This window comes from Pseudopipra pipra, chromosome 1 (assembly GCF_036250125.1).
Source record: "Pseudopipra pipra isolate bDixPip1 chromosome 1, bDixPip1.hap1, whole genome shotgun sequence".
In the NCBI taxonomy this organism is placed as follows: domain Eukaryota; kingdom Metazoa; phylum Chordata; class Aves; order Passeriformes; family Pipridae; genus Pseudopipra; species Pseudopipra pipra.
This window is the reverse complement of record NC_087549.1, coordinates 138,667,188-138,691,957: the sequence shown is the minus strand read 5'-3', so window position 1 is coordinate 138,691,957 and position 24,770 is coordinate 138,667,188. Positions and strand designations below refer to the sequence as shown.

The following is a 24,770-nucleotide window of genomic DNA, read 5'->3' as shown; positions in this document are numbered from 1 at the left end:
AGTGGCTTGGAAAAGGACCTTAAGGATGATTTAGTTCCAAGCCCCCTGGCATGGGCAGGGACACCTTCCCCTAAGACCAGGTGCTCAAAGCCCCATCCAATCTGGCCTTCAACACTTCAGGGATGGGGCATCCACAGCTTCTGGACAACCACCCTCACAGTAAAGAATTCCTTTCTAATATCTAATCTAAACCTACTCTCGGTTTAAAGCCATTGCCCCCACTATATGTCCTTGCAAAAAAGTCTCTCTCCATCTTTCTTGCAGACTCTCTTTAGGTACTGTAAGGCTGCAATTAGGTCACCCAAAGCCTTCTCTTTTCCAGGCTGAACAAACGCTATTCTCTCAGCCTTTCCTTATAGGAGACGTGCTCCATCCCTCTAACCATCTTGGTGACCCTCTTGTTGTCTTTTTACAACAGGTCTGCGTCCTCCCTGTGCTGGGGACCCCAGAGCTGGATGCAGCACTGCAGGTGGGGTCTCATCAGAGTGGAGTAGAGAGGCAGAATCAACCTCCCTCGACCTGCTGGCCACACGGCTTTTAATGGAGCCCAGGATACGATTGGCTTTTTGGGCTGCATGTGCATATTGCTGGCTCACGTTCTGCCTCTCATCCACTGGCACTCCCAAGCCATTCTCAGCAGGGCTGCTCTTGATCAGTTCATCCCCCAGCCTGTATTGGTACCTAGGTGCAGCACCTTGTACTTGGTCTTGTTAAACCTCATGAGACTCCCATGGGCCCAATTCTCAAGCTTCTGTGAAACAGGATCAGAGCCCAGTGCACTCCTCTCTGCGTAGAGGGTACCAAGGTCAGAGTCCAGTGCCAACTCAGTTTGCATATTTTACTGTGGACAGTCAGTAGTAGGAGTAGGAGCAGATCAGAACTCTTATATTTCCCCTCAGTGTCTTAACCTTTAGATTGCATAGCACTGCTTTGCACACTCTCTGAAACCTCACTGTGTCCTGAAGGTTTGTGTATTTTCTTGGAAAGGGAGGGGAAACTGTATTTTCAAAATCTTTTGGCTTGAAGTGGGTCTGGAACATGGGTCTCCCATTTTCCAGGTAACGAATGACTGGTTTTCTGTGAAAAGTCATTCCTAGCTCCTCATGTGAGTTTGGGAGTCATGATCTCCCAGAAGAGCAAGACTTCCTCACAGTGCAGGTCCCTAAATGCCAGTTCTCTGCCCTGACAAGCTGTATGGACCAGCCACACAGAGACCTGAGTGAAGACGACACGCTTAACACAAAGAGCTTCAGCTGCCCTTGGAAGTTCATTCCTCAAAATTTAACCTGTTACAGTGGCTCTCATGCCAAACCCTTTGGTTGCATTTTCTTGTGAATGCAGACACCTAAATACCTACCTAAATAACATCTGAAGCACATAAATGCATTGTTGACTGCCTGTCTCAGTATGTGACTAAATATAAATATAAATTGACAGCCTCAGAACAAACCCATTAAAAGCTATGAAAAAAGTGGTATTTTAAAGAAAAAGCTGATTTTATTCTGAAAAAGCAGTTTCTGTGCTTATGTTCAACTAAGGAAATAAACAACATTTAATAAAATTGCCTCTAACTTTAAACTGTTTATTGAAACAATTCAAGTGATACTTTCATGTTCTACATTTCACAAACCTACAACAGACAACAAGGTCATGCAGAAATACAAAAAGAGTGAAAAATGAATTAGAGATCAGCAAGGGGAAAAATTTAACTCAGTGACAACACTCCTTGTCTCAAACTCTGTTGTTCCAACTGTTATTATGGCAGAAATAGAGTTGCCAAAATATTTGTTATTTGGACATGCTATATATTAGGACATAAAATGCATATCAATAAATTTAACTGGAAAATCAATTAAATTTTCCTATCATTTTATATTATGAGATACACATATGACAGAGATGGATCTGTTCTACTTTTGACCCATAACCCTTTATAAATAAGCCCTACTAGATATTCCAAAATGAAAAACAAGCAAACAAACAAAGAAATAAGCTACAGTACTAGAGGAAATGTAGTGGAATTAAATCCAAGTGATATATTTAACACAATATTTCAAAATTCCACAAAGGAATGTATAACTGAACTATTAGAAAGTTTTTAATTCTTTGCACATTCTGATATATTTTATATATCACATGTGCATTTTTATGAGATTTGATCAAACAACCCAGGAAATAAAAAAGAAAAAAAAGAAGAAAAAATGAAATCAGGAGTAGTTTTCAGCTAGCTTACAGATTTAGAAGCTATTAATACATAATTTATAAGAAAAAAAAACAGGTACCTTATTCATCTTTGTGTTTTGAACCAAGATGATTTCTTCCATTGTAGGCCTACTCTGTAACCCTCAAATAAGGTCGAATACAATTTTTGTACTTACACTGCCTGGTGGACAACCCTGGATTTTTCAAGGAGATACTCTGAAATCTGAGCTCCTACTACAGTGCCACCACAAGTGAATTTCATTTCCAAATATTTTCCAAATCTACTTGAGTTATCATTGATGATAGTGCCTGCATTCCCAAATGCTTCTACGAGGTTGTTCACTTGGAGAATCTTCTCCTGTAGAGTCCTGTTATTAGCCTGGATATGAAAAAGATATTGCTTCAAATTATCAGAAATTATTCAAATACATTCATTTTTAGGTGTTTCTTTACTCTTCTTGTTGGTATTGTGAAGTGTCACATTATAGGGCCAGCCATTCCCATGGGAATTATATGGAAAGAAAGGCACATATATATATATATACGGATACAGTGAAACCCGTCAGAATATAGCAATCTTCAGAAGTAATGGCTGGTTGGAAGAGATAACACACATAATGACAAAAACACCACCAGAACTGATAAATTTCTGTGATTCATCACTCTGAGGTGGCTGATCTGCTTTTAGGATCCTTCTTAGCATCTCCTTACTGCTCCAGTGCACCATACTTACTGATCCATCAGTTTGCTTGCATCTCACCTGGGACATGCAAAAAATGGCATTTTATTTAGACAATTATGGTGGCCACTTCCCAGAATGACTGTGTCCCACTGACAGTTGTCTGGTTGTACAAGGAGGTGAAAAGCTAGAAGAGGAATTTACTTAGTACAGTTTGGGTGACTTGAAGACACTCAAAAAGGGAACTGACTAAGTCACAGCCTGCACTGCAGTGGGTACTTCCTTGTGGAAACCCCAACATATTTTCAAGCGACCTTAGTTCAGAAGGGAGGGGGGAGTAGATGGATCAGCATCATGTTCCAGTTTTCTTCTGAAAACGTGTAGCAGTCTTGCCCCAAAACCAATGCCCTGTCAATAGGTTCAGTCATTTAGGTGCAAGACAGCAAAGCCTTACAGAGGCATCCCCTCTGACATACCTTGCCCAGGACAGTGAGCTGCTGAACCAGCAGATGGGCACTTTGTGTTTTGCCAGCTCCACTTTCTCCAGAAATAACGATACACTGCAGAGAACAAGAGCAAGACTCTGAGCTCATTACACATCTCTCAGCCTAGCAAAGGATATAATTAAGACACCTCATCTATACCTGATCGGAGTTGTACGTCACCATGGACTGATAGCCTATGTCAGCAACAGCAAAAATGTGAGGAGGGTTGGCAGTCCGTTTGGCTCCAATATACAGTTTGGAATGCTAAGTGTAAGAAAAATGAAAACATTACTGGTGTCCCTTAACTTTTTTTTTTTTTTTAATAAAAGTTTAGTGTTATTTTTAGATTAGTGTACAGCATGCTGAGGTTACCAGAAGTGATGTTTTCTGAGCGAGCTGCTACTGCACTCACTATACCATGAATCTGTATGTACTTAGTACTATAAGAACTGCTAAACAGAATGAAGGGCAATTTTTTATAATTTGAGCCCTGATTATGCTGTGAAACTAATTATTTAGGAGAAAATTTAATTTTGCCAGACATCAAGGACTAACTGATAATTTCATTTTATTTGTGCTTCACTTCCTCCTAGTATTTATGCATGATATTGATGTCAAAACTTTAGATCTTTTCCGTACCTGTAGTACCTGATAATTAATAATGCCAAATTATTTTCATACCTGTCCCCTTTTGTATAATGGGAAGACAAATCCACAGAAGTTAACATTGTATAGGGTTGTTTTGTGCATGATCTACACTATAGACATAAAGATATCAGAAATTATAGACATAAAGATATCAGAAATTAGAAGGTTTTTATTTCTCATTTCTGTGCTGAAATTCAGCATGTTAAGGGTGTGTGTCAATATGCACTTGAAGGAACAACTCTACTGGTAATTCTGTTTTTCAGAGTGAACTGAAGGAACCATCAAGAATGATCTTACTTTATACTTAACACAAATATTTATATTTTAGTGGAAATCGGTGGTAGTTTAAAATAACCAAACTTAGATTTTCACACCTGTGAAGAATAAATATCTATGTTCCGAAATGGATTGACAGCGATGAGAATGTCCCCAACATATGTGTAGATCTGATCCTTGGCATAACCCTTCTGCAACTGTTCTGTTACTGTATTCTGATGGAGAAAGAACAGGAACATTGAATTATATGGGGGGGAAAAAAGAATATTAGGAAAACTTATAAAATATTCAAATTGTTACAATGAGTGAGAATAGGGAGGGAAAAAATTAATAGTCAGGAATACAAGTAATTGTGATCAAAACCAATACTTTCAGAAGCACTGGCATTTCTAATTTCTTGTGTCCAAACTCACTTTGAACAGTATATACTTACAGATCCCCAAGTGGTTGTAGAAAAATGAGTTAATTGGAAGTTTCCATGAGACAGTCCTGCCTACATTTCTAACACTACAGTTTAATGTAACTTATCAAGTAAGAGCCATATGATTGAATTCATAACTGCCATTACACCTCCTGTAACAGTACTCTCAGTTATGATACGACACAGATGTTCAACTGTTTAGATCCTATTAATGTAAATAATCAGGCATCTTTCTGTATTAACAACCAGTCTCTGCTGTGATGGTTCTTTCTGTTGCAGAGCCAGTTCTCCCTGAACCAAGAAAAAAGAAGGACCCATTAGTAGCATTCAAATTCCTTGATGTAATTTCCCTCAGCTTCTTCTGCATACAGAGCCACGTATGTAAAGTGCCTGGTTAGGTTTCCAATCAAAACAGGCCATAGAGCTGGATGAAGAAATTCAAACCAGCCTTGAGACTATTCTGAGGCACATGTGAAAATATTTAGGCCCTATACCCACTGGAACAGAACAACTGGCAGCAGAAGCCTACAGAAGGAATTGCTTTCCCTCCACATCCATCTGTTCAGTGTTGCACACTGTGTCCTGGTTAACGCACTTAAAGGCTGAATTCTCAAGAACAGAAGAGGTACATTTCCTTCACAGGAAAACATAAGGAGAAAACCTTGATAAACTTTTTGATAAACCCATTCCTTTTTGGTTTTGAATGCTCCTTGCTTTTGGCCATAACCAGATTCACATTACAGAGTTATTTAGGGAAACTTCTGCCCTTTCTGAAATTATTTTTTGCACTGATAGAAGATCTCTTGTCTTGCTCTGATGATGGGGCTATCTAAACTGGAAGAAAAGTTTGAGTGGAAAGAAGAATACGGTTCTGAGAAGCTGTTATTCACACGTGAACAATATTTTAAATTGGATTTGATTTAGTAACATATCACATAGTCAAATGTTGCCTTTAGACAGAGGCTTCCTGGGGACTTCCATGAGAATACTCCACCTCTGAGGAGATGGAATATATTCTGGCTTGTCTATTTTTTGTGTGAAAAATCCCTTTAGCATGGATTGTTTATATGTTTCATGGTAAAAGACAAAAAGCATATTGCTATTCCCAATACTAAAAAAATGCTTAAACCTGAACTTTGTGCAGTGAATGAAGGTTGGGTTAGCTCAATTAGTATTAATGTAACATCAAGCTACTGTAACAAAGCTCTTGAAGACAGAAGACGTTCTGTGGGCCAGCTCAAGTTTACCAGCTCAAGAGCCACACTTAATATTCTGAACTAACAAAGATACAATATATCAGAGAAGTTTTACAGATAAGAGAATGTGAATTATACTCTGTGCACGCCTGGTAGAGGAATAATGACAGTTTGTTTACAACCACTGATGGCCTCCAAGACCTGCAGATAATGTGCTGTGGTCTGATTCTTCTCTCTGGTTTTGACACTGAAAGCATAAACACAGCAGACTTCCCCCTTCCCTTATGCATGTTCCCCTGCTTCTAGTAGATTCATTTTTGAACTTCGACAAACCAGTGAGATTTGTATCAGTAATTTTATCAAAATTTCATCAGCAGGCATTGACAGGTCACAGGCTCAGCTGACATAAATTGATCCCAATGCATCTCCACACCAAAATAAGACAGGGAGAACCCAGCCTGGGAGCAGAATGGTAAGCTAGTTTAAGACAACTCAAGATGTTTAAGTAACAGGGAAGAAGGTGCTGGTTTTTGGACCTCGACCAATTTCAGGTTAACACACCATTGCAAACTGCATATTTAGCTCTAAGAAAATCCAGTGATATAAATTCTGTTAAGCCAATGGTGTTACAATACTGTTCAGTCTATGACTGTAAATGCACAGATTGTTTTAGCTTTGAGTTGGAACCATTCTGACATAGTAAATCTTATCTAAAATATTTGGTATAAAAAGGTAAAATGTCATTGTACATTTACACAGTCGAAGTGTAACAATACAGTTGAATTTGAAAATCAACAGCACACCATTGTGTTTTAATATGTGATTAGTCCTCTTCAGGAAAACATGAAAAAGGAGGTTCTTACCTCATCCAGTACCTCCAAGGTTGCTAAATCATCTACTTCTTCTTGGTTTGAAACTAGTGACTTACTGTAGTTCCCTTTCTTTGTATGAATACGTTCAAATCTAGAAAAGAAAGACATACAATTTCCTGATGTAAGGAAACACAGAGCAGATCTTGCATCTGTAACTGTCTTGAAGGCAATTCAGCTGAAACATTCCAGCTTTCCACTGTTCTGAATTTAACCACATAAATGTCTGAATAACAGGACAGGAGTTTACTTCTTAGTGCAGCACACTTGTACTTGACAATTCAAAACCTATTGTTTGATCCCACAACTGCTGCCACGAAGAACTTTGTCACTGTACAGATCCCTGCTTGATTACATCCCCATGTCAACTGCAACACCAGAGCAATGCAATACAGGTAAAAAAAAGGAACATATTTATAAAGCATATAACAGCCAAACTTTGGCACCAACCTGCAGAAAGAAAAATGATCCAGATAACAATTATGGATAGGACAAAGCCAGGGGTGTGTGATGAAATAGTATGGCAAGGATGATGCAAACAAAGCACTCAGGATAGGAACTTTCCTAGCTTAGTAATGACAATGCTCTAAAGCCTGGCTGAGATGACCACACTGTAGAGCAAAGTGCTACAGAAACACTGGGATAAGTGAAATACATCCTGACCAAGAATAATTTTCTTGAGCTCTACAGGAAGGATACATACAAGAGAAGGAAACAAAACTTCAAATATTTTTCTTATCTGTGTTAAACTTCAATTAAGTTTGTCTTGAAGTTAGATTTCTTTTGTCTTTTAATCAAACCAAAGAAAATTTTATGCAGTCTTATTTTAATTAGCAAGAAAATTCCCAGAGACTAGGATCATTTTTTATCCAAGAGTAAAGGCATTGCTAAACAGAGCAAAGGCAGCAGAAAATGGAAGGTTTACAATTCCCATTAGTTATACTTGCTTTATGAGATGAGGAAAAATCAGGGAAAGGGAAACTGCATAAGTAACAGCAGAGTTCACAAACTAAATCAAACTCAGATGTGCAGTAATGCACAAGCACAGAAAAACTATCAAGTAAATCTGATCTCCTGATATGACCTCACTCCGTTTGATGCTCTAGGTAGGAAAGCACCTCTCAAACACAAGGAACACATACGTTGGTAAACTCAAACAGCCAGGAACCTGTGTTATGTGAAGCATTCACTCTTTACCTTAATTCCAGACAAGACCAGGGAAACTTTTTATTTAATTTTGATATTTGAATGTATGGCATGAGTAAAAGCAGACAGGTGTTTTCTGCCCGGGCAAGAACTTTAATATACAGTGAACAGAGGACAGGAGAAAGAGGGTAGTTGCACCAAGATGGAAAGCTAGAATGAGTGAACATCACACTGATGGTGAAAGCTAAGAGACTTCTGAACACCCAAATTAAGATTTACTGCAGAGTTAAATGGGCTGTACCCATTCTGTGAATATCACCTACTTCATGAGTGCTACTTCAGGTTGTGCTGGCTGTGCACTGATGAGGGATTGCAGGTGCAGAAAGTCAAGCAGGCACTGACTTGGCATCAGTAACTGACTGCCAGGACTGAAGAGGGACTGGAAGAACTGGGCAAATGATGCCCTCCCAAACTGTGAGTGCAATCAAGATCCAGATAATGGAAATGCTGACAGGAGTGCGCTTCATTTAGCACTTCTTTCAGTTTCTCGTCTCTAACAGTCATTCCCTGAGGATGACAGATTGGCTTGCCCTCACCCTGGTGCCAGTAATGGCAGTTTCTTGCTCCTTTACATAGGTGCCAGCTGCCACTAGAATCTTTCAATTGTCCACAGAGCAAAGGCAGGATTTTCACTCCCATAGATGACTAATTCTGCAACCTTAATATCAAGACACAAACATGCAAGTCTTTGCTGTAAGTGCTAACAGAGTTTCACAGTCTCTGTGCCAATATTGCAGCACGATACCCAGTGCGGAGGCTAAGTGAGCAGGACACATAATGAACCATATGGGTCAAGAGGATCTACATTACCCTGATGGAGGAGAGGGACCAAGTCTTGCCAGTTTTACACCCAGCTTTGAAAACTACTTCCAAACTGTTAGAACCCTGGAGCTGCATGGGAAAGCAACCTGCTTCCAAAGGTTTCATTTCAGTATTTACTACCGCCAAAAAAGACTGTCATAAATACCACTTTAAAGATGATGGTGAGGCTGAACTATGGAGGTGAAAAGCAATGGGAATGCTACACAGCACAGTACCAGAGCCATGCCATGTATCACCATGCTGCACAGAATATGCAACACGCAGGCCTATGCCAACATTAGCAGTGTAAATAGATAAAAAGACATGCAGAAGGAGTGTATGTCTTTATGTGAGAAGAAAGGCAGCTTTTGCTGCAATAAATCCATAACTGGGCTATAATTTGGTATGTATTTAAATATGCTGAAGCAGAAAACACACACAGGAACAGAAGCAGGCAGCATCAAAAGGGATGGGTCTGGTGTAAAGCAACTGCAGCTCTCCTAGGTTTGACCTCTTCTTCCTTTCCTTTGGAACCCATTTGTACCACAAAAGCTGTTCTGATAGTACTGTCCTTGCAATAACACTCTGAGACAATTTTTGGTACTATGTACCCCAGGTTGTATTAAAGAGGATGTGGTAATATTAAGACTTAAATTAACTCTTCAGCCTTGCATGATCTGCTGCTTTTTGATTTGCATTTTCCAAGCTAAAAGCCATTACTGCATTCAAAGTCAGAGGTGCAGATAATATCCTATCCCCTCAATAGAAACCTATCCCCTCTATAAACAACACTCCTATTTAAACCTCTTTTTAAGAGTTTCATTTGAAAATTTCAATTTGGACAGTTGAAACAATTTCTCCTTTATTCCTCTATGAAGGTCATTTTGTGTCCAGAGGATGCACCTAATATCAGTATATCTTTGAGAAAGACCTATAATATGTACATGAGGGAAAGATGCAGGACTGCAGGACTGTGCCAAGCTGCGCTGTTCTATTTTTTCCATTGCCACAGGAAGACCCAAAACAAGGCATCTGTCAAGCTTTGCTTTCCATTTCTGGTGGAATTGTTACACATTGAACACATTTTTTAAATGTTAAATTCCCAACATTAGTTTCAATTACCATTTTTTAATTTAATGTAGGAAGCTAGTAACTGCCTTGCAGGAAGGGAGGAGAATGCTCCAGTCATGGACACTTCTCTTTTTCTATTTTTTTTTCCTTTTAATGAAACAATCTCTATTTATGCCAGGGAAGTTTAATTACATAAAATCAATTCTCCTGTAATCCTCTTCAGCTGACATTATGAGAACACTAGTGCTTGTTGGACCAGATTATATTCTCTGTTTTCCAGAGTACAGAAGAGTGGCAGATTTGCAGAACACAATATTTTTCCACTTTGCTGTCGAAGGGCACAGAACCCTCAAGGGCAGTTATACTGCTTCACTTGCTAAAACTCCAACCACTGAAAAACCCCACATCAGTGCTGTTGACATCAGTGCTGAAATTTCATTAAGATCATTCACATAGACATTGTGAACTGAAATAACCATGTTTCTCTGTTCTGCTCAGAAATTTGTTGGAGGCATTAGATCTTAGAGCCATGCTCGACAAGCAATTCAGGCAGCTAAAGGCCAGAAACATCAACACAGTATGGACAAGAAAATGAGTCAAGGCAGCATTGTTTCTGTGCATTCTCCTTCACACCAACATCCCCCCTGCTTATCTTTCAAGAATCAGTTAAATCAAAATGAAGCAACTGCAGCTTTTTCTTCTTCAATTTGTCAGAACGTATTTAAAAGATTTCTGATAGTTCCAAAAATACCATGAAGAGGAAAGTGTGACTCATAACGCCCTGTTGAACTCTCTGCCTAAACCGGTTGGAGAATCATCTATAGACTAAAAGGTGACAGGAAAAGGGCTGGGTGTAAAGAAGAAACTAAAAATAATGAAGTTTTTGTAAGGTGAAGGTGGGAACAGCTGTATACCTCCCAGCAGTTACAAAGAGCAGTAAAAGTGACGAAGAAGCACCACAGAGAAACCTGTAAAAGATCTGTCATAGCTGGTGATTCTGTTTCTCTGGAGGCTATAGAGAGCAATATTAATTCACACTTAAAATCAAAATTTTGTCTTCAACAGATAAATCTCATGAAGTATGCTTAAATAAAACTACTGTCTGATATCTATGAAAAATCTGTACCTGAATTAAGAAAGTGTAAGACTCCATTGAAAAGACTCCAGCTGCATCTGCACAATGCTTTGCAGCCAACCTCCGTATTTAAATGATTCATGGCACTGGATGCAGTCTCAGGGAGCTGTGCTGCAGCTTATGCAGTGTTGCTGAGAGCACAGTGCTGCCCTGAAGAGCTATGGGGCTTTTGACTCAGAGGTGCCCTGTGTCCAGTCACTTGGGATATGTCCTGCTCTGCACAATCTGTTTGACAAAGTTTGTGCTGCTTTACCATGACCTGCAGAAAAAAAGGAGGTGAGTGGTCCTTCACAATAGCCTCAAGGTGATGTATCCCCGACAAATATCAGGGGAAAAAAATGTGTTCTTAACTGAGCAAATAGGAGATCTCTAAAAGGACTCTTTGAGATTAGTTCCTTATTACTCTCATGAGTCAGGCCCACGCATTATGGTCAGAACCGTACCGAGAAGATAAAGGAGAAGCTCCAAAAGTAAGCAGTGCCTGCTGAGGTATCTCACCTTCAGGAGAAATGAGTTGCTGAGCAAGTGGACTGACACAACAGTGAAGTACCACTTCCAGAGCATTACTCCCAGGGAGTTCTGAATGCAGGAGGAAATTCTTCCTCCTGTTTTCTTCAGAAGATAAACTATTCTTCATCCAGGTAGTGCTGCTGTCCACTGTACTGTACAGAAGAATATTATTCTGACACAGAGATGTGTATTAGCTAGAAGCACATGGACTAGAGATCTGCTTGTTCTAAGGCCTTTGTTGCCAGAAACTCTCTATTGCTTCTACAGCCTGAGAGAAGTTTGCAGCATAGCCATCCTAGACAGGAGTGTCCTCAGTGCAGGAGTACATACTTCTCCTCGGTACAACAAAGCCCACACTGAGTTCCAGGACAGGAAGAAGCGGTTTGAAGGACTCAAAGATTAGACTGGAACTCCAACATCTCTCATTTAAGCCACTACTCCAATCCAGATGTCATCTGCAGACCTTGACCAAGACAGCACTAGACTATCTTATTCTGTGCTATCTTATTCTGTTCCTTATACTATCTTTGTCAAGCCAGCATGGTGACCTACCCTCTGCTAAAGCCTGCCCTGCAAAGCTGAGCTTCAAGGATTGCTGTCAGCTGCTTTCCACTGGCAGGATGAGTCAGAGAGACTGGGAGAGAGTGAACACCCAGAAAATAAGTGACACAAGTCTGTGCAATCAGGGAAAGTCATGAAAGGAAACTATATGGTACTCCCTGCTTTTAATAGGGGTCAATAAATTGACATCAACATTTGTGCATGTTGTACATGAGTTTCTATGAAATTACTTCCCTGACCTTTCCAAGTAGTTAAGCAGAGCAATTGTTTAGCATCCTGTTACTGATCTGAGTGCTATCCCTACGTGGCCAATACAGAAGGACAAACTCTTGAAAAAATAATTCAGCTCACGCAAAACTTTGCATCACTTTGCAGTAGAATGGGTCTTTTTCCCATAATTATTAAGAGAGGATATAAAAACGATGTTCTTAATTTGGGGACAAGAGTCATTCCCTGAAATCTAGGTGCAGTGAATATCCCTTGCATATACAGCTCATTCTGGAATGAGTCACAAATCCCAGGAAATACACTCTGTACTAATCATTGCATATTTCTGAAGAGATTATTGTAAAAGCAGTCAAGAATAAGACAGCCAAACAACTCAAGATAAAAGTCTTACAAGCCTGACTGTCAGGTGCAGATGTGACAGTTCTGAAGGTCATTTCAAAGACAGCTATTTTTGTTGCAAAGTAAAAGTCTTTACAATGCAGGGTTTTCCCCCCTCTTTTGGCCTAGCAAGAAGTGTATTTTTAGAATGGTTTTGGGGCATATGCTGCAGTGCTCATTTTTAATAATTATTTTCATCAGTAATTATACATTTTAACAGCTATACCGTGAAGACCCTTGTCAAGTTCAAGGACCCTGTCCTGTAAGTGACTCTCCTCACAAACCATCCCCCCCCCCCAAATTAATTTCACTTACTCTGCAACTTTGCCTGCTTCACCTCTTCTCTAACATGAATTTATCTCATACAGCTTACTTCATCATTCCAAGCAGCAGATTTTGGAGACTTTTCAGTGAAGATGATATGGGAAAGCGTTAATGTATCAAGGGGTATTTTCTCATGCTATTCTCATTGTAATTTTAGCCTGTGTTCTGAGCTAGGAAAGGTTAAGTTGCAAACAGGTATTTTTAGCACTAAGTGACGATTTTAGAGCAAAATGTACTGCATTTGCTCAAAGTAAAAAAGTGGAATTTCTAATGAAACTCATTGCTAGCATTCATGCTTTTTTGAGCTTCAAGTAGCACAAGCAGTTCTGTTTAATATCTTTACAGTTCTGTTTAATATCTTTATCGATGATTTAGATGAGGGGTTTGAGTCTACCATCAGCAAATTTGCAGATGACACTAAGTTGGGGGGGAGCGTTGATCAGCTGGAAGGCAGGAGGGCTCTGCAGAGGGACCTGGACAGGCTGGAGAGCTGGGCTGATTCCAAAAGGATGAGGTTCAACAAGGCCAAGCGCTGGATCCTGCACTTTGGCCACAACAACCCCCTCCAGCGCTACAGGCTGGGACAGAGTGGCTGGAGAGCAGCCAGACAGAAAGGGACCTGGGAGTTTGGATTGACAGGAAGCTGAACATGAGCCAGCAGTGTGCCCAGGTGGCCAAGAAGGCCAATGGCATCCTGGCCTGTATCAGGAACAGTGTGGCCAGTAGGACCAGGGAAGTGATTCTTCCCCTGCACTCAGTGCTGATGAGGCCACACTTCAAGTGCTGGGTCCAGTTCTGGGCCCCTCAGTTCAGGAAGGATATTGAGGTGTTGGAGCAGGTTCAGAGAAGAGCAACAAGGCTGGTGAAGGGACCTGAACACAAGTCCTATGAAGAAAGGCTGAGGGAGCTGGGGTTGTTCAGCCTGGAGAAGAAGAGGCTCAGGGGAGACTTCATCACTCTCTACAATGCCCTGAAAGGAGGTTGTAGCCAGGTGGGGAGTTGGTCTCTTCTCTCAGGCAGCCAGCAGTAGGACAAGAGGGCATGGTCTTAAGCTCTGCCAGGGGAGGTTTAGGTTAGATATTAGGAATAAATTCTTTACAGAGAGGGTAATCAGGCATTGGAATGGGCTGCCCAGGGAAGTGGGACATTCTTCGTCCCTGGAGGTTTTTAAGATGGGACTGGATGTGGCACTTAGTGCCATAGTCTAGCAACCACGGTGGTAGTGGACCAAGGGTTGGACTTGATGATCTCGGAGGTCCCTTTCAACCCAGCTGATTCTATGATTCTATGAAGATATGCTAGTGCTATCGCACTGCTCAAAGGCTACTGAAAAACCAGTACTATCTTCCATCATCTTCCCTGGAGCAGGACTATGGCATATTACCATTTAAAGTTTTATCAGCGTAAATCGAGATTTCTTCAGTTACTCAGGAGGTTGGTGGGCTCTTTTCCTCTTATTCCCATCTCTTGAAAGCATGGAGTACAATGCAGAACCTAAATCTAGGTTCCTCTTCACTAGAATAACAATACTGGGAAGGTTCTGAGGGTGCAGTTGACTGGACCCCAACGAATCAGTGACTCCTCAGTGTTAGAAAATACCTCAGGAACAATGGTGCTAATGGGAGTGACTGTAAGGTGACTTTCTGAGCACAAAGATTGGACCAGAGGATTTGGCCTTCTGCAAAAAAAAAACCCTGACAATGTGACATAATGTAATATGAGCTCTTCTTTTTGAACTGTATCAACAACATTCCGTAAACAACAAGATAAGATCACAAGCACATCAACAGACTACCACTGCAGAAGGCAGTCAGAACCAAATCACACCTCAGCACAATGTGCAAAGAAGGTGACTTGATTTTGAGTGAAAACAGGACTAGTGCACACAGGAAGAGCCAGTGGCTGGACCTCAGCTATTAATTTCCAAGTATTTTTTCTTTTGAAATACAAAACTTTTATTAATAAAGTCAAATTTGACGAGGAGAGTAAACACATACTGAGAAAATAACTGGATTCTTTACTTTCAGCTTTAATTCAACATTACCAAATTTACTGACTTTATATGCCATGCCCATTTATACACCACAACATAGGTAGCAGGATTTCTTCCCTTGGTGGAGGAGAGAGATCTTTAATCCCTTAAACTACCTGCCTCCCAGTGCCAAGAAAGAGGAGAGTTATGCCTTCAAATTAGGGACTTAGAGAGCGTGACCTGGAGATCAGGAGGAAGGTTTACAAGGAACATTGCCAGCAACTGGTGAAAGTTCAGAAATTCCACAGTAGGGCCCTCACACGCCAGTGTAAAAACAGTCCCAGAACACCATAAGCAAGAAAAGAAAGCAAGGAGATTTTAAGATGCAGCTCTTCCAGGTGACTTGTCACTACATAGCCCATGTCTAAATCTAAATCAGATTTACATGGTACTTCTGTGCAGATGCTGCTTTTAACACCTTTTTTGCTCTGCGCAGATTGAAGGTCAGAAGACACATATGATTAGTATTTAAAGTCTTTTTAAAAAGTATGGCTACTGAATTCAAAGATCTTTGTATAATCTTTTATCTTTCACAGCAGAAACCCCCTCAAATGCTATTCTGTAGTCAGTCTTACAGCATATTTCACAAAATTACAGAATCACAGAATCATTTAGGTTGGAAATACTATTTTTTAGTATTTTAAACTGCTAAACTGAAATATGGACTAAGCTATCAGTTTAACCATGTCAACTGAATTACACACTTAGCTAAATAAGTAATTTTTGGCATGGTTTCAGATAAGAAATTATTATTATTTTGAAAGTGAAAATTCTGTTTTCCTTTGGGAAAATTTATGTAGCAGTTACACTTGAACAACTGTAAAAGTATAGATAATACATTCCCTTAAACTCTAGTTTGCATGAAGAGCCATAAGTTTATAAAACACAGTCTAAACAGAACAGAGAAAGTACCAGTAGATCATCCTGTTCTTGTGCCACTTGACTTCTTTATGCACATGCAAATTGGGCCATTTTATGTTTGTACTGTACAGGAAAAAAAGTTTGTGTAGTTTGCTTTATGCAGCATTTACATGAAAAAAAAGGATTAAAAAAATGATATAAAACAAACATGAGTTCTATAAAATGGGTAAAAAAGGTCAGAGTATCTAATTGACTTAGAAGCTTGACTTTTAAAAATTATTTAGGCTTTAAAATAACCAATATCACAAGTGTTATCAGGATTTTAATTCATATAATTTAGTGGTTTGGACTTATTTTACCACATATCATTTTCCTGTGTTTTATAAAAAACTACTTTTTAAAGTTTGGATTATGTTGCTGGTTTAGTGCTCAGCACTGACATCTGATAAGTTTATTTCAATTCGAGAATCTTTCTGGATTAAGCAAATGTCAAGTCTGCAATACAGAGAGCATACAAACCCAGTCTGAGGCTCAAATTTAAGCCAACTGCATATTTTTTTACCACAATGCCAGAAAAGAGAAAGTACTACTCGTCCCACATTCATTTAAAGTTGAAGAAAACTTGAATATAATAAATTATTTAGAAATAGATTTTTATTAATATCCTCAAAGCATAGAGAAAAGAAAATTCTCCAGAATTAGAACTGAAGACTGCTGTATATGTTATTACTATAAATGTGTGAAAAGAAGTGTGGTAGATTTTAATAAGCTTTTTCCATACAGATGATAATGACAAAATGTCTTCTAAAACTCATGTTCTATTTAAAAAAAAGAAAAATCATCATGCTTTACCTTGAAGCACAGGAGCAGTCACACCAGGAGTACATCAATACTAATCTACTACATTTCACATCTGATACATCAATGCACTGGGTGGCGTTTTTTCAATTGTAAAATTGAGCCAAGTCATTTTCAAGTATTTTAAATAAAAGCCATCAGGTGCTAAGTGATTCATTCAGAACTGATATTTACCAAATACTAGTGGAAGAAAGAAAGTATCTATTCAATACGACATAAGATTTGAAGTTTGCAAAACAAGGTCTGCTACCACTATAATTTCTTTCAGTCAGGAAAATCCAATTACTGTAGGAACCTGACTAGCTATTTTTTAGCATACTTGCTTGAACCAAACATTAGCTGACCATGCAAATGTAAGAAAATGCCAAACATTAATTTCACCTAACCTTAGCTTTCTAAAAGCTGGGATGCTAAGGCTGCATTTTGAGTCACAGGTGAAAGGGGAGGTACTTCTAAAGATTGTTTCATCCCACATGTAAATCATGATGCTGCTGTCTTCCCATTGGCTGTACTGGGACCCCAAATATTAAGCTTTCTATCTTTTGGCCAGCTAAAGCCATAAAAGTTGAATATTTCTCTGAGCACTAGCCATTCTGAAACAGTGAAAGTATCAACACTTTTTAGCTACTTTTACCTTGCCTTTTCAGTGACTCCCATTTGTTGATGAACATCAATAAATTCCATGAGTTGCCTTTGTAGCACGTTTTCTTTTCCTTCAATTTGCTTAATAAAATCATGCTGCAAAAGAGTAGATACTGTTGGACGCTTCTCATAATCTTTAGTCAAGCACCTGTGCTGGCAGAAAAATACATATGATCACGGAGGGTTCAAAGTTAAGTTTTGAAATTCTTTTGTGCCTCCATAATAAATACATCCATCTTAATCAAAACAGCTCTGCACTGAAAATTCATACGATTTCACAAAATTGATGAGTCCAAGAAGGTAAGTTATTGCATTTTAAAACTAAATATTCTTTAAATTAAGAAACGTCAAGTGTGTTAAAATGTTATTTCATGTTTTAAATCTAGAGCCTCACTTGGAAGTCAAACTGGATTTACAAATTAGGCTTTTAAGGAAGAGTATTTGTTGCAACAGATTTCCACAAAGAATACAGAGATATTTTACACATGACATTTACACATGTTTCATATTAAATCAGAGTGGTCTCAGTTGTTACTCACTTGTTAATGAAGTCATTGAATTCAGGTGACCACAGTTCAGGCTGTTGTAGTGTTGGAGGAGGATTCCTGCAAAGATCAGTATGATGATAAGTTAATAAACTACTCACTTCACAAAAACAATGTGTGAAGGTAGGCTGAGTAATGAGTTTTAGAAGGCCACCGAAAAAAGATATTGATTTCCACTGGTAAAAGGAGCATGGGTAGATGATGCAATGCCTCACTGGTTCTCCTACTTTATGTAACTAATAAGGAGAAATAGCACTGAGATGATCTACCAAGTGTAGCTGAGAACCACTATAATTTTTTCAATCAAATCAATAAACGGAAATTAAACTAACAACCCATTAATCACTATTCACTTATAATGGCAAGTTTCTTTTTTCAAGCCTGAAACAATATACTTTCTTAAGAGAATTTTTAAAAAGAAATTCTATTTTAAGTTTCCTCAGAAAGATTGAGTTAATCAACTTGCTGAATGAAGTGTCTGAAGGAACTGACTTGTTATTAATTATTTCTCATTCATCAGAAGATAATCAGAAATGAAGGTCTAAACACAGACCTATTGTAAATAGATATGACTTCTTTCTTTTCTATTGTTGGAGCTGTTTATTCTAGGTGTAATTTGGTTGAAATGGTCTTGACAGTCTTCTTCCATTCAGAGGTGGCATTTTAAGAGTATGGTCATGAAGACAAATGAACGACCAATAGACGAAGTGACTTGCTGTCTCTTTTCAATCCATTGAGGTTACTTGCTGTCTCTTTTCAATCAATTGTCATAACCGCTTTTCTTTAAGTGCTGCTTAACGTTCAGTCTACCACTTTCAGGTTTTACCTAATGTAATGAAAGGACATTGATCTTGTATTTGCTCCAGAAGTATTTTTGAAGACCTAGCTGCAATGACTGACCACAGTGGTTTGCTTTTCCCATAGGAAGCAAGGGTTAGAAGAGCATTCATACTCTTCTTCAGTGCCAAGTCAGCCAAGATTTCTTAAACCTAAAGTTAATTTAAACTAATTTGGGTGTCTTGGCTGAAAAGGACTCAAAGCACTTATGAATACTATGTGGTCTCAGCAGATGTTGTGGTACCGCTCCAGCTGTTAGAGTGAAATCCACAAACTACAGTATGATCATTCCGTACAGACTTGGAGATTGATGTTCTTTGAAGTGCTGTTAAGTGGCACTTTGGGTACTTTTATCTCCAGCTTCAAAGAAAACACAAAAGAAGTTGTTATTTGCACTGCCCAAGGACAGCAGTGGTGGAACTGCCAGAAACAGCACAAGCTAATGAAAAGCTGAAGCCTAAATGTATGTGAGTGGCGGAACAACCTTTGCTTCAAAGGACAGAAGATAACTCCTAAAAACAGGTATGGGACCTGTTCAGCAGAGCAGCATATTAAGACTATTTCTATCATAAGTCATTCTTTGTAAAAGAATATACTGTACTTGGCTAAGTGCTGTGCTCATGTGGCCTCAGGAGAAGGCCTCACGGCTTTTTCTCAAATGTAGTTACAGTCAGCTCTGAACTTCTCAATGTGCACAAACGGCTGAAGCAGAGCCTGCAGAAAATACAGCTGGACAAAGTATTTCTAACCTCCTCCAAGTATAAATAATTCGAAGAAAGTCCACAAACTTATACAGTCTAAGTTTGAAGAAAAGTAGCACTTAAGAAAAAAGTTCAGTCTAACCTGCCAACAAATAAACAGATGAAGATGTTACCTTGGTATTTTGAAGAGTGCCCTCATGGGGTGCAAATCAGCAAGGGGTGGATCTCCATCTCCCAACTCTATTGCAGTAATACCCAGTGACCATGCATCACATCTGGCATCATAGGAGCTATCTAGCTGCTGCTCACAGGCAATCACCTGTTGGAGTAAAAGATTGGGACAGTCACTGGATGGTAAAATGTCCGAATGTAAGAGCACTCCCAGAGCTGGGGGAATCTCTTACAGGATGGAGATATTCAGTGAAATAAACAGACATGCACACATTTAGAAAGCTGAAAAAAAGCAATGTTTAAATTAGAGAAAGCAAGTGTCCATGAACACCAGATTCTCTGGTCAGATGTTCCTTGGTTGGACAAAAGGCTGCAAATTCTTGACTTTTTCAGGTAAAGGTGTTAAACTGCATCCCATGGCTGAGGAAGTAGAAGGAAACTAAGCAACCCTACAACTCTGTTAAATGGATTATTCCTGCAAAGTAATTAATGGAGCTGTACTGCTCTCTCTATGAAGTGAAACAAGCCGGAAAGCAGAAGCTGAATTCCCTATCTCTTATTAGTTCCTTATTCAGCCAAATCAGCCAATTTCCAGATCAAGTAGGTCTGGACAAAGCGTTTACCATCAGATCACAGTAGAGGTATTTCATAGAATCATACAATCAACCGGGTTGGAAAAGACCTCTGAGATCATCAAGTCCAACCCTTGATCCAACACTGCCATGGTTACTAGACCATAGCACTTCATATACATTTCAGCTCATCCACAATGCTCGATGAATCTACATTTTTTCATCCCATTAGATGCAGATCTAAGTCAACATGTATGCCATTAGTTACATGGCTAGACCAATGTGTACAAACAGAGTGTGTTGATAAAAACACATGTGTATAAACAGAGTAGTTTCATGTGCTATAAACAGATGTACTTGCATGTGCTTGTGTGGACACAAATAGTTTAAGTAGATAAGTTTATTTATAAGGAAATATTTTCACTGCCTCAGCTTAAAATATATCTTTATATGCTTCAATTTCAGGCTGGAAAAATCTCCACAGAATCATAGTAAACTTTATTCATAATAACCTCTTCCATTTCTTGCTGTCAGCTATGGATATACAATATTAAAAACTTTCCAGGTGGAGAAGTCAAAAAATAGAAGCTGTAATGCATCATAGTACCACCGTGGGCTCGCTCCTTCCATCCATGGGGAAATGAGACACCCATAGTTTCAGAGCTTAGAAGGCTGCAAAGTATCAATAGTAGTACTCTATACTCTTTAACATTTTAGTAAGCAATTCGGTGTCTTGCTCCCTGGCTCTAAGCTTGTAATTTCAAAAGTAAATCCCATTTTAACTTGCAAACATGTAAGAAAAACATTTTTAAACACTTTTTTAAAAAAAAATTGCATTGCTGTTTCATTTGGTGAAAAGACCAGTGGTCAGGAAGAAAGACAAAGAAAGAGCAGAAATGCAGAATACAGCAGCTCAGATACCAGTGACAAAATGTTCTGAAACATGAATCTAACCTCTGGAGCCATCCAGAACGGGGTGCCCACGGAGGTGTTCCGACGGAGACGAGTGCTGGTCAGCTGAGCAGACACACCTAGAAGAACGAAGGGAAGCTATAATCAGAGCAATGGCTATTTCCATCCAAGACAGCCCTTCTGAATGGCGATGTCCTTGTCTTGCCATGCTACAATTTCCTCCACAGGCAAATTTCAAATACATCTTTCCAGTTTTCTGGAAAGAGAGGCCCACTCCTCAGAGGCACACAGAACTTCTTCAGCTGATGTTCTCCACATAGGTTGTTTCCAGTGACTTCAGTAGGACCAGGACTTGGTCCTAAATGAGTGTTTGATTAGTAATCTGACTCCATATATTTTGACTGGTTAATTAGAGTTTTTCCTGTAATAGGAGAGCAGTAAAGCACTTTAGTGAGGGTGGAAAAGTACGGTACCTTCCACAGCTTTTAATGCTCAGTACTGACACTAAACTCCTGTTTCATTTTATATCTGTATCTATATCTACATTTCAGGTTAACATTACAAAAGACACTTATCCTCATCTCTTAACTACTCTGCCATAAAGAAGAAACAACAAAACAGTGAAACCTCAAAAATTCTTACAAAAGCAGGAGTCTCTCCATGCTCAAAGCACATTCTCAAAGCAACAAGCCTGCAAATCAGCTTTGCAACATGAGCTGTAGTTTAATAGATTAACTATTTCAGGCCAAGAGCTGGAAAGTGAACTCAGAAGTTTAAAGATTCCTTGCAGTTTTAAATTAAAAAACACTGAAATACTAGGGATTCAAGTGTGCTGCAGCACACTTCTAACTAGCCTGCCACCAATTTCCTTCCTTACAAAATCAGGGTATATCAGTTGGAAATCACTCTACTGCATGCAAAGGGAAGAGTACAACACATGGAGAAAAACAGCCCCTCAGCAAGCATGTCCTGAACTATTATGGATTTATGAATCACAAATAACTGTAAGGTCCACACATGGAGAGAAACAGCCCCTCAGCTAGCAAGTCCTAAACTATTACGGATTTGAGTAATAGCCAACACTGAGGTCCACCAGAGGCATATTCTAACGTGCTGATATCGTGGATGGCCAGAAAGGTCCTGTGCTTTACATATACATGCTCCAACCTCCATCTGCCTGACACTGAAGCTCACTTATTTTGTCTTCATACGTACATCTGCTTTCTCTTTAAAAGGGACAACCCCGTTTCACTCCGTGAGTGCCATTTCATTATTCTGAAACACGTGAAGCTTCAGTGAGCACCACCAGCAGCCAGTTTCAACTCTGTCTGGTTTGAACATGCTTGACCTTATCTTCCTGAAAACCCTGCAATGGTTCATAACAGGACCAATTCACATTAACTGTCTAGTGGAAATATTAAGGAAACTTCCGTCTAGGTAGAATTTGATTGGTTTGGGTTTTTTCAGTGTAGTCAGGAAACCATGGAGAGTTTAATCTGTTTTTTCGCTCTAAAGCTATGTGTTCAGCTCTGATTCATAAAATATCTGCATTTATCCATCACAGAAATGAATGTAACATCTGAAAATAAGGGCAGCAAGAAAGACCCAGCCTGTACCTTTGAGACAAGTGCAACCACTGCTTCTGTGGCTGCCTCCCTCTAGTCTACACCAGCCTTGAGGAAGTTGGATCTTTTTCTCTCTCTCTCTACAGAAAGTCCAATACACAGTGTTATGCACCATGGAAAGCAGGACAATGTGAGTCTTAGCACAAAGTCCATCAATCCTGCTTCAGCTCAGCTAAGCAGGGGCTTTGTTTTTGCCACCTCAAGGAGTTGTCTGAAGTCCAGCTTCCGGCTCACAGAGTCTGTGGCTGTTCTGAGCCCTCAGAAAAACATGTCCTTTAGTAAGCACACATCACCACAGGTCTGAAACCATTGCAGTGATGCCAGTAGACATCATTACAGGAGATCCTCAGGTTTAGAGGGAGCTGAGGCTACTCTCCCCTCTCCCTTCCTATGTGTTGTGGGAGTTCCCTGTGCAAAGCTCTTTTTTGCAGTCTTGGACAAGGAAATGGGATTCAGATCTGTGGGCAAAGAAAGGCACTAACTGAATTTTTATGATTCCAGTGTCAGATTTTATAAATAATCATAACTTTCTGTAGAGATAAGGAACATTCATGTATTCAATCTTGTCTGTCTATGCACTGGTTTTTTTTTCTCTTTGAACTGTAATTATTAAATAAACTGAAGAATTTTTTCCTCCTCACCCTTCTTTTATTTCTGTAAAAAACTGATTTGATTTGAATTGCTCACCACTACTTTCTGTAGGCTCTTGGGGTTTTTGTGTGCTTTTTGTTTGGTTGGGTTTTTTAATCCTTCTGCTCTTAGCATTAAAGTGGCATTTCAGATTATGCAGTGTAGGTCTTATGACAAATGATATTTCCTTGGGCTTTTTCTGTGTATAGAGGAAAGATGACGTAATTCCATACTTAGTAACATTTCTTCCAGCATTTCAGTAACCAGTCAACCATATAGCTTGCCAGCTTTTTTAAACTTATATATTTTCAAACAAAAACATCTTGCTCCTCCCCTTCCTGTTTACTACTGCTTTTTTGCAAAAAATTATTGTCCTAAGAAAACCTAAAATATGTCATAAAATGGTGTTTTATTACAAGCAAATTATAAATCCTACGGAAGTTAAGAGCTTTATAAATGCATTAATAGTACCAATGCACACCGAAAAGAAAATATTGTGGATATATAGCTGCTTTTTATTTTTTCTTTTTTTTTTCAGACATAATTTTACTAATAAAAACTGGAAAGCAGGACACTTATACTATAAGTATTATTCAAGCTTTTCATTGCAAAAACTGGCACATTGGAATAACATTGTGAATAAAGCCACCTACTTCTGACCTTAGCACTCAGTAAAAGAAAAACAGTGCAGAAATTAGCTCCTTATTATTGGGAAAGATTTGTCTCATAGTGCCCAGTCTGAGCAGACACTAAACTGGGAGGCTGTACAGCATCACTTTATGATTATGTCCTGTGACAGAAGTATTCACATTTAAGTGGTTGATTCTAGTGAGGGAAGGGCAAGCCCTAATAAATTGTGCTAAATTCACATTCCACACATGGCAGGGAGACACATTTGCAACATGTTAGCCACTGTATTTATACATAATGACCTTACCCAAAAGGGTAAGGTCCTTACACTCCTTAGGCTAGCTCTTCCTTATCCCTTCTTTATTTGTGCCCTCAGTGTAAACTTCACTACCAAAGCACCCTCTTTGTGACCTTCTTTAGATTAAGAACTCCATCACTCCTCAAGCTAGTCTCTGGACCAAAAACTGCTCACGCTGATAACCTTGCAGATCTAAACAGGCTAAAATGCTTTGAATTATTCCCCAACCTTTCTTTAATCTCCTAGAGAAATAGATGTAAAACAGCAGCAGAATTTTACACTACATTCCTCTTAAGCCTGCTGGCAGGTATATTTTGCCATTCCTGTTTCATGTTGTTCAATGTGAAAAGTGGCCTCTCCTTCCTTGCCTCTTTGCCCAAAGGTGTGAAAGCAGTCCCTAATAAATCACTCAACTCCACCTTTTTACTAGATCTGGAGGCAACAGGTCCTAATGGTTTCAGGTTTT

The 24,770-nt window shown here is 39.2% G+C and overlaps 1 protein-coding gene across 4 annotated transcripts in view; it reads right to left on the bottom strand.

The window, feature by feature from the left end:
* The window catches only part of MYO3A (myosin IIIA), a 119,799-nt gene that overhangs the window by 52,553 nt on the left and 42,476 nt on the right, over positions 1–24,770 (bottom strand). For all 4 annotated transcript variants that reach the window (XM_064635835.1, XM_064635820.1, XM_064635843.1 and 1 more), the window contains exons 6-14: positions 21,164–21,240; positions 19,640–19,785; positions 17,923–17,988; positions 17,376–17,531; positions 6,771–6,870; positions 4,389–4,505; positions 3,526–3,630; positions 3,358–3,441; positions 2,379–2,581 (exon numbers count right to left, since the gene is read on the bottom strand). In XM_064635835.1, coding sequence (XP_064491905.1) covers positions 2,379–2,581; positions 3,358–3,441; positions 3,526–3,630; positions 4,389–4,505; positions 6,771–6,870; positions 17,376–17,531; positions 17,923–17,988; positions 19,640–19,785; positions 21,164–21,240 — 1,054 coding nt within the window. The remainder of the gene's footprint in view (positions 1–2,378; positions 2,582–3,357; positions 3,442–3,525; positions 3,631–4,388; positions 4,506–6,770; positions 6,871–17,375; positions 17,532–17,922; positions 17,989–19,639; positions 19,786–21,163; positions 21,241–24,770) is intronic.